This window comes from Oncorhynchus masou, chromosome 23 (genome assembly GCF_036934945.1).
Source record: "Oncorhynchus masou masou isolate Uvic2021 chromosome 23, UVic_Omas_1.1, whole genome shotgun sequence".
Taxonomy (NCBI): Eukaryota; Metazoa; Chordata; class Actinopteri; order Salmoniformes; family Salmonidae; genus Oncorhynchus; species Oncorhynchus masou.
Window position 1 is genome coordinate 3,900,922 of NC_088234.1, and position 10,000 is coordinate 3,910,921.

General features: G+C 51.7%; 2 protein-coding genes across 2 annotated transcripts in view; one reads left to right on the forward strand and one right to left on the reverse strand.

Moving 5' to 3' along the window:
- LOC135511227 (coiled-coil domain-containing protein 171-like) overlaps positions 1 to 257 on the forward strand; it is a 5,628-nt gene extending 5,371 nt beyond the window's left edge. Inside the window, exon 6 of the mRNA XM_064932855.1 lies at positions 252 to 257. Coding sequence (XP_064788927.1) covers positions 252 to 257 — 6 coding nt within the window. The remainder of the gene's footprint in view (positions 1 to 251) is intronic.
- A 4,444-nt stretch (positions 258 to 4,701) lies between these two features.
- LOC135511228 (mucin-22-like) overlaps positions 4,702 to 10,000 on the reverse strand; it is a 25,965-nt gene continuing 20,666 nt past the window's right edge. The window contains exons 9-11 of the mRNA XM_064932856.1: positions 6,275 to 6,384; positions 4,946 to 6,151; positions 4,702 to 4,796 (exon numbers count right to left, since the gene is read on the reverse strand). Of these exons, the coding sequence (XP_064788928.1) occupies positions 4,757 to 4,796; positions 4,946 to 6,151; positions 6,275 to 6,384 (1,356 nt within the window). The 3' untranslated portion in view covers positions 4,702 to 4,756. The remainder of the gene's footprint in view (positions 4,797 to 4,945; positions 6,152 to 6,274; positions 6,385 to 10,000) is intronic.

Genomic DNA, 10,000 nt, shown 5'->3' on the forward strand with positions numbered 1-10,000 from the left:
TGAACTTGTCCAATAAAAAATGTAATTAAAATAAAAACAGTCGTTGTCCTTTTCCATTGCAAAACGTCTGCAATGTTTTTGAAACGGTGTGCACCAATGAATATGGGTGAGGGGGTTGTCCAAATACTCTGATTGGACAAGACAGGGTTAAGAAACATAACCCCAGTTGGACAGCTGGTATGTTCCGTGTTCACCCCCTCTGATTCTGAGTTGGTATGTTCCATTGTTCTGTCACCCCCTGACGGGTACAGATCTAGAATCAGTTTTTCCTCCCCAAATACTAACCTTCAACCATTAGTGGTCGAAAATTGTAACCTGCACCAAGATCAGAGTCTCGGGGCAACGTCACGCTGCTCCGTTTCTCACAGTGGAGCTCAGGATGAGGTTATTGGAGTTCGGAGCTCCCACCCTCTGGCACCTCTTCCTTCTTCTCAGTCACGACCCCCTTCTCTCCTCCCCTCCTCTCCTCCAGTTGACTCATTCTCCTGCGAACCTCCTGCAGCACCTCTCCTCTCCTCTTCTGTTTCTCCCTCCATCTCTCCACCCTCTCCTCCTCCTCCCGCTCTTTCTCCTCCAGGAGCGAGCGGAGGAACTCGGGGCTGATGACGTTATCCTTGTCGTTAACCAATAGGAATGCGTTCTTGAAGCGGTTGTAGAGCATCGATGCCTTGTCCATCACGTCCTGGTTACTGCGGAAACGACGCATCTGGGAAGCACACAGTTGTGGTCAGGTGTGTGTGTGTGGTTATTGTATCTGTCAGGTGTGTGTGTGTGGTTATTGTATCTGTCAGGTGTGTGTGTGTGGTTATTGTATCTGTCAGGTGTGTGTGTGTGGTTATTGTATCTGTCAGGTGTGTGTGTGTGTGGTTATTGTATCTGTCAGGTGTGTGTGTGTGGTTATTGTATCTGTCAGGGTGTGTGTGTGTGGTTATTGTATCTGTCAGGTGTGTGTGTGTGGTTATTGTATCTGTCAGGTGTGTGTGTGTGGTTATTGTATCTGTCAGGTGTGTGTAGTAGTTATTGTATCTGTCAGGTGTGTGTGTAGTTATTGTATCTGTCAGGTGTGTGTGTGTGTGTGTGTGTGTAGTTATTGGATGTACAGAACCAGTCTAAAGTTTGGACACACCTACTCATTCAAGGGGTTTTATTTGTACTGTGTCTTCACTATTATTCTACAATGTAGAAAAGTCAAAATAAAGAAAAACCCTGGAATGAGTAGGTGTTCTAAAACTTTTGACTGGTTCTGTGTGCCTGGTTCTGTACGTCAGCTGTGTGCCCGGTTCTGTACGTCAGCTGTGTGCCCGGTTCTGTACGTCAGCTGTGTGCCCGGTTCTGTACGTCAGCTGTGTGCCCGGTTCTGTACGTCAGCTGTGTGCCTGGTTCTGTACGTCAGCTGTGTGCCTGGTTCTGTACGTCAGCTGTGCCTGGTTCTGTACGTCAGCGGTGTGCCTGGTTCTGTACGTCAGCTGTGTGCCTGGTTCTGTACGTCAGCTGTGTGCCTGGTTCTGTGTGCCTGGTTCTGTGCGCCAGCTGTGTGCCTGGTTCTGTACGTCCAGCTGTGTGCCTGGTTCTGTGCGCCAGCTGTGTGCCTGGTTCTGTACGTCAGCTGTGTGCCTGGTTCTGTGTGCCTGGTTCTGTGCGCCAGCTGTGTGCCTGGTTCTGTACGTCAGCTGTGTGCCTGGTTCTGTACGTCAGCTGTGTGCCTGGTTCTGTACGTCAGCTGTGTGCCTGGTTCTGTGCGCCCGGTTCTGTACGTCAGCTGTGTGCCTGGTTCTGTACATCAGCTGTGCGCCTGGTTCTGTACGTCAGCTGTGTGCCTGGTTCTGTGCGTCAGCTGTGTGCCTGGTTCTGTACGTCAGCTGTGTGCCTGGTTCTGTACGCCAGCTGTGTGCCTGGTTCTGTACGCCAGCTGTGTGCCTGGTTCTGTGCGCCAGCTGTGTGCCTGGTTCTGTGCGCCAGCTGTGTGCCTGGTTCTGTACGTCAGCTGTGTGCCTGGTTCTGTGCGCCTGGTTCTGTACGTCAGCTGTGTGCCTGGTTCTGTACGTCAGCTGTGTGCCTGGTGCTGTGTGCCTGGTTCTGTACGTCAGCTGTGTGCCTGGTTCTGTACGTCAGCTGTGCGCCTGGTTCTGTACGTCAGCTGTGTGCCTGGTTCTGTGCGCCTGGTTCTGTACGTCAGCTGTGTGCCTGGTTCTGTACGCCTGGTTCTGTACGTCAGCTGTGTGCCTGGTTCTGTACGTCAGCTGTGCGCCTGGTTCTGTACGTCAGCTGTGCGCCTGGTTCTGTACGTCAGCTGTGCGCCTGGTTCTGTACGTCAGCTGTGCGCCTGGTTCTGTACGTCAGCTGTGCGCCTGGTTCTGTACGTCAGCCGTGTGCCTGGCCCCAGGCCGCTCGGGGCTGTGTGCCTGGTTCTGGTACGCCAGCTGTGTGCCTGGTTCTGTACGCTGCTGTGTGCCTGGTTCTGTACGGTCAGTTGTGTGCCTGGTTCTGTACGCCAGCTGTGTGCCTGGTTCTGTACGCCAGCTGTGTGCCTGGTTCTGTACGCTGTGTGCCTGGTACTGTACGCCTGGTTCTGTACGGGCCAGCTGTGCGCCTGGTTCTGTACGCCAGCTGTGTGCCTGGTTCTGTGCGCCAGTTGTGTGCCTGGTTCTGTACGCCAGCTGTGTGCCTGGTTCTGTGCGTCAGTTGTGTGCCTGGTTCTGTGCGTCCAGTTGTGTGCCTGGTTCTGTGCGTCAGTTGTGTGCCTGGTTCTATGCGCCAGCTGTGTGCCTGGTTCTGTACGTCAGCTGTGTGCCTGGTTCATAACAGCTGTGTGCCTGGTTCTGTACGTCAGCTGTGTGCCTGGTTCTGGGTACGTCAGCTGTGTGCCTGGTTCTGTTCGGAAAGTGTTCAGATCCCTAGACTTTTTCAAGATGAAGTTAAATTCTGGCCTTATTCCAAAATTGATTACTTAAAACATTTTCTTCAAGCTTCACACGATACTCTATAATGACAAAGCGAAAACTGGTTTAGACATTTTTGAAAATGTCTTAAAAGTAAAACAGAAAACCTTATTTACATAAGTATTCAGACCCTTTGCTATGAGACTCGACATTGAGGTCAGGTGCATCCTGTTACCATTGGTCATCCTTGAGGATGTTTCTACAAATTGATTGGAGTCCACCTGTGGTAAATTCTATTGATTGGACATGATTTGGAAAGTCACAACCTGTCTATATAAAGTCCCACAGTTGACAGGTGCATATCCAGAGCAAAACAAAACCATGAGGTCGAAGTAATTGTTTTTAGAGCTCAAAGACAGGATTGAAGTCGGCGCAGATCTGGGGAAGGGTACCAAAACATTTCTGCAGAACTGAAGGTCCCCAGAACACAGTGGCCTCCATCATTCTTAAATGGAAGAAGTTTGGAACCACCAAGACTCTTCCTAGAGCTGGATGCCCGGCCAAACTGAGCAATCAGGGGAGAAGGGCTTTGGTCAGGAGGTGACCAAGAACCTGATGGTCACTCCGACAGAGCTCCAGAGTTCCTCTGTGGAGATGGGAGAACCTTCCAGAAGGACAACCATCTCTGCAGCACTCCACCAATCAGGGCTTTATGGTAGAGGGGCCAGACGGAAGCCACTCCTCAGTAAAAGGCACATGACAGCCCGCTTTAGAGTTTTCCAAAGGCACCTAAAGACTTCAGAACCGAGAAGGAAACAAGATTCTCTGGTCTGATGAAACCAAGATTGAACACTTGGTCTTGGAAAAACGCCAAGCTTCACGTCTAGAGGAAAAACCTGGCACCATCCCTACGGTGAAGCATGGTGGAGGCAGCATCACATAATGTGGGGATGTTTTTCAGCGACAGGGACTGGGAGACTAGTCAGGATGGAGGGAAAGTTGGACAGAGAAATGCAGAGATCCTGGATGAAAACCTGCTACAGAGAACTCAGTACATCAGACTGGGACGAAGGTTCACCTTCCAACAGGACAACGACCCTAAGCACACAGCCAAGACAATGCAGGAGTGGCTTCAGGACAAGTCTCTGAATGTCATTATGGCCGCGCCAGAGTCCACTTGAACCCGATCGAACAGCTCTAGAGAGACCTGAAAATAGCTGTGCAGCGACGCTCCCCATCCAACCTGACAGAGCTTGAGAGGATCTGCAGAGAAGAATAGAAGAAACTCCCCCTAAATACAGGTGTGCCGACGAGGCTGTAATCGCTGCTTCAACAAAGTACCGAGTAAAGGGTCTGAAGACTTGAATTTGCAATAAATTTGCAAAAACTTAAAAACAGATTTTTTGCTTTGTCATTATGGGGTATTGTGTGTAGATTGCCTAGAACATGTTTAATCCATAACGTAACAAAGGGGTCTGGGTACTTTCCGAAAAGCACTAAGTCAGGTGTTTGAGTGGATGTTGATGGTAGCAGTCGTATCTTTCTGAGCGTAGTGATGAGTTCACTGTGTCTCTGGACATGTTGTGATGTTACATAGACCATACTGAGTTGGTCCAGCTGTCAGACACTTACTAATGTCCTGAGAGACAAACAGAGACAAAGAGCGAGACGGGTGAGAGAGAGAAAGAGAGACGTTATATAGACCATAGTGAGTTGGTTCAGGACTATCAGATGGGGTAAATCGTTAGATTTCTCAAATAGATCAAAGGTTGTGCGTTGACTACAGGGCTGTCCGCTCTCAGAGAGATGCGTATGTTCCGTGTATACGGTGCAGGGTGGAGTCCGTTAGACTGAAAGATTCTTTAGTGGTATGTAGCTTAGACAAGCTGTCTGTTTTCTGGCCGTCCCCTGGTACACCTCTCCCACAGACAAGACAACCAATGGTTAGTTATGACAGGTACAGGGCAGCCAGGTAGATAAAAGACAGGTACAGGGCAGACAGGTAGATAAAAGACAGGTACAGGGCAGACAGGTAGGACAGACGGGTTATTCATTCCTGTACTCACTGAGGTGATTTAGGCTCCTCCTCCTGTCGCCTCTCTTCCTTTTCTGTCTCCAGTTTCTTGGCTTCGGACTTCGTAGCCTCCGCCCGGGTCGAGTCGGGCTTCGTAGCCTCCGCCCGGGTCGAGTCGGGCTTCGTAGCCTCCGCCCGGGCCGAGTCCGGGCTTCGTAGCCTCCGCCCGGGTCGAGTCGGGCTTCGTAGCCGCCGCCCGGGTCGAGTCGGGCTTCGTAGCCGCCGCCGGGTCGAGTCGGGCTTCTTAGCCTCCGCTGATTTCTTGCTCTCCACTTTCTTCTCCATCTTTTGTTCAGGTTTCTTACATTCAGTTTTTTTGCCTTCCAATTTTTTTACTTCTGTTTTCTTCCTGTCCGTTGCCTTTCCGCCTGTTGTCTTGTCGCCTGCTGTCTTGTCGCCTGCTGCCTTTCCGCCAGCTGTCTTGCTGCCTGCTGTCTTGTCGCCTGCTGTCTTGCTGCCTGCTGTCTTGCTGCCTGCTGTCTTGCTGCCTGCTGTCTTGCTGCCTGCTGTCTTGTCGCCTGCTGTCTTGCTGCCTGCTGTCTTGCTGCCTGCTGTCTTGTCGCTTGCTGTCTTGCTGCCTGCTGTCTTGCTGCCTGCTGTCTTGTCGCTTGCTGTCTTGCTGCCTGCTGTCTTGTCGCCTGTTGTCTTGCTGCCTGCTGTCTTGTCGCCTGCTGTCTTGCTGCCTGCTGTCTTGTCGCCTGCTGTCTTGCTGCCTGCTGTCTTGTCGCCTGCTGTCTTGCTGCCTGCTGTCTTGTCGCCTGCTGTCTTGCTGCCTGCTGTCTTGTCGCCTGCTGTCTTGCCGCCTGTTGTCTTGTCGCCTGCTGTCTTGCTGCCTGTTGTCTTGTCGCCTGCTGTCTTGCTGCCTGCTGTCTTGTCGCTTGCTGTCTTGCCGCCTGTTGTCTTGCTGCCTGCTGTCTTGTCGCCTGCTGTCTTGCTGCCTGCTGTCTTTCCGCCTGCTGTCTTTCCGCCTGCTGTCTTTCCGCCTGTTGTCTTGTCGCCTGCTGTCTTGCTGCCTGCTGTCTTGCTGCCTGCTGTCTTTCCGCCTGCTGTCTTTCCGCCTGCTGTCTTTCCGCCTGCTGTCTTTCCGCCTGCTGTCTTTCCGCCTGCTGTCTTACTCGCTGTTTTTCTGTCCCTTTTCTGCCCGCCTGTCTTTCTACTCTTCTTCTCTTCAGCTTTCTTCCCTCCAGCTCCATTTTTCCTGATGAAAGGGGGGGAGTAGATTATTTCAGAGCAGTGTAGTCACGAGGTGAGTGTGTGTAGTCACAAGGTGAGTGTGTGTAGTCACGAGGTGAGTGTGTGTAGTCACGAGGTGAGTGCTCACGGGGTCCGTGTAGGTTTAAAGCTCTGTCTCCTCAGGCCCTTCCTTCTCGTGAGAAGTCCTTGTAGAGACTTCAGGACACTCTCTCTCCTGGCCGCCAGACGCCGCCGACGCTGCACACACACACAGGATGTGATTTCACTAACAGGATATTACATCACTATCAATCTTCACTAATATTGGACAGTTGGCCTGGTCTGCATTTCAAACGACACTCTATATAGTTAAAAGTAGGGATAGATAGAGAACGAGTGTTGCACGGTGTACCCAAACTTCTGTACTTCCACACTAGAACATGAAAAACGGTTCGCTACTAAAATTTGTGTTACTTTCGGTACTTCTGCCAAAAGTGTCTCAAAGATCAAGCCTGTATATCAGCATAGCCGACCTCTTATAGCCTGCACCCTGTCTGCTCCACTAACTCCCTGCTAGCCTGGGCTGTATCATGTTAGCTCCACTAACTCACTGCTAGCCTGTACTGGGAGTCTGGGCTGCATCATGTTAGCTCCACTAACTCACTGCTAGCCTGTACTGGGAGTCTGGGCTGTATCATGTTAGCTCCACTAACTCACTGCTAGCCTGGGAGTCTGGACTGCATCATGTTAGCTCTACTAACTCACTGCTAGCCTGTACTGGGAGTCTGGGCTGCATCATGTTAGCTCCACTAACTCACTGCTAGCCTGGGAGTCTGGGCTGCATCATGTTAGCTCCACTAACTCACTGCTAGCCTGTACTGGGAGTCTGGACTGCATCATGTTAGCTCCACTAACTCACCTACTTCTTCTGAGTCTAGATACTCTCCATGTTGTCCACTGCTCCTCCCTGGCCTGTAAGTCTGCGGCTGCTTCATCATGACCAATACCCCTACTTTCACTGCAACCTGAGTCTGGGTTGCATCATGTTGGCTCCACTCCACTCACTGCTAGCCTGGGAGTCTGGGCTGCATCATGTTAGTTCCACTAACTCACTGCTAACCTTGGGAGTCTGGGCTGTATCATGTTAGCTCCACTAACTCACTGCTAGCCTGGGAGTCTGGGCTGTCATGTTAGCTCCCACTAACTCACTCACTGCTAGCCTGTACTGGGAGTCTGGGCTGCATCATGTTAGCTCCACTAACTCACTGCTAGCCTGGGAGTCTGGGCTGTATCATGTTAGCTCCACTAACTCACAGCTAGCCTGGGAGTCTGGGCTGCATCATGTTAGCTCCACTAACTCACTCACTGCTAGCCTGGGAGTCTGGGCTGCACTGGCTCCACTAACTCACTGCTAGCCTGGGAGTCTGGGCTGCATCATGTTGGCTCCACTAACTCACTGCTAGCCTGGAGTCTGGGCTGTATCATGTTAGCTCCACTAACTCACTGCTAGCCTGTACTGGGAGTCTGGGCTGCATCATGTTAGCTCCACTAACTCACTGCTAGCCTGTACTGGAGTCTGGGCTGCATCATGTTAGCTCCACTAACTCACTGCTAGCCTGTACTGGGAGTCTGGGCTGCATCATGTTAGCTCCACTAACTCACTGCTAGCCTGGGAGTCTGGGCTGTATCATGTTAGCTCCACTAACTCACTCACCTGCTACCTGGGAGTCTGGGCTGCATCATGTTAGCTCCACTAACTCACTCACTGCTAGCCTGTACTGGGAGTCTGGGCTGCATCATGTTAGCTCCACTAACTCACTGCTAGCCTGGGAGTCTGGGCTGCATCATGTTAGCTCCACTAACTCACTAGCCTGCTAGCCTGGGGGTCTGGGCTGCATCATGTTAGCTCCACTAACTCACTGCTAGCCTGTACTGGGAGTCTGGGCTGCATCATGTTAGCTCCACCAACTCACTGCTAGCCTGGGAGTCTGGGCTGTATCATGATAGCTCCACTCACTCTGCTAGCCTGGGAGTCTGGAGCTTATCCTGGCTCATAACTCACCACCATCAGCCTGGGTCTGAACATATCTGCCCGCTCCACTAACTCACTCACTGCTAGCCTGGGAGTCTGAGACACACCATCATGGCCAGCTCACTAACTCACTGCTAGCCTGGAGTCAGAGGGCTGTATCTTGTGCTCCACTAACTCCCTGCTAGCCTGGGCTGTATCATGTTAGCTCCACTAACTAACTGCTAGCCTGGGAGTCTGGGCTGCATCATGTTAGCTCCACTAACTCACTGCTAGCCTGGGAGTCTGGGCTGCATCATGTTAGCTCCACTAACTCACTCACTGCTAGCCTGGGAGTCTGGGCTATATCATGTTAGCTCCACTAACTCCCTGCTAGCCTGGACTGTATCATGTTAGCTCCACTAACTCCCTGCTAGCCTGGGAGTCTGGGCTGCATCATGTTAGCACCACTAACTCCCTGCTAGCCTGTACTGGGAGTCTGGACTGCATCATGTTAGCTCCACTAACTCACTGCTAGCCTGGGCTCTATCATGTTAGCTCCACTAACTCACTGCTAGCCTGTACTGGGAGTCTGGACTGCATCATGTTAGCTCCACTAACTCCCTGCTAGCCTGGGAGTCTGGGCTGTATCATGTTAGCTCCACTAACTCACTGCTAGCCTGGGAGTCTGGGCTGCATCATGTTAGTTCCACTAACTCCCTGCTAGCCTGGGCTGTATCATGTTAGCTCCACTAACTCACTGCTAGCCTGTACTGGGAGTCTGGACTGCATCATGTTAGCTCCACTAACTCACTGCTAGCCTGGGAGTCTGGGCTGCATCATGTTACCTCCACTAACTCACTGCTAGCCTGGGAGTCTGGGCTGCATCATGTTAACTCACTGCTAGCCTGGGAGTCTGGGCTGCATCATGTTAGCTCCACTAACTCACTGCTAGCCTGGGAGTCTGGGCTGCATCATGTTAGCTCCACTAACTCACTGCTAGCCTGGGAGTCTGGGTTGCATCATGTTAGCTCCACTAACTCACTGCTAGCCTGGGAGTCTGGGTTGCATCATGTTAGCTCCACTAACTCACTCACTGCTAGCCTGGGAGTCTGGGCTGCATCATGTTAGCTCCACTAACTCACTCACTGCTAGCCTGGGAGTCTGGCTGCATCATGTTAGCTCCACTAACTCACTCACTGTAGCCTGGGAGTCTGGGCTGCATCATGTTAGCTCCACTAACTCACTCACTGCTAGCCTGGGAGTCTGGGCTGCATTATCTAGTGGATCCAGACAACCCAGTCAGTATCTGGTGTGGATCAGACAACCCAGTCAGTATCTGGTGTGACCACCATTTACCTGCATGCAGCGTGACACATCTCCTTGCATAGAGTTGATCAGGCTGTTGATTATGGCCTGTGGAATGTTGTCCCAACTCTCTTCAATGGCTGTGTGAAGTTGGCAGGAACTGGAACACGCTGTTGGCCACCTGTCGATCCAGAGCATCCCAAACATGCTCAATTGGTGACATCATCTACTGGTATCCCAGCCCATGAAAAACCTGAACCATTTTCAGCTTCCGGGAATTGTGTACAGATCCTTGCGCACATGGGGCCGTGCATTATCATACTGAAACATGAGGTGATGGCGGTGGATGAACCGCACGATCAAGGGCCTCAGGATCTCGTAACGGTGTTCTCCGTGCATTCAAATTGCCATCGATAAAATGCAATTGTGTTCGTTGTCTGGAGCTTATGCCTGCCCATACCATAACCCCACCGCCACGTGGGCTCTCTGTTCACAACGTTGACGTCAACAAACCGCCGCCCACACGACATCATACACGTGGTCTGCGGTTATAAGGCC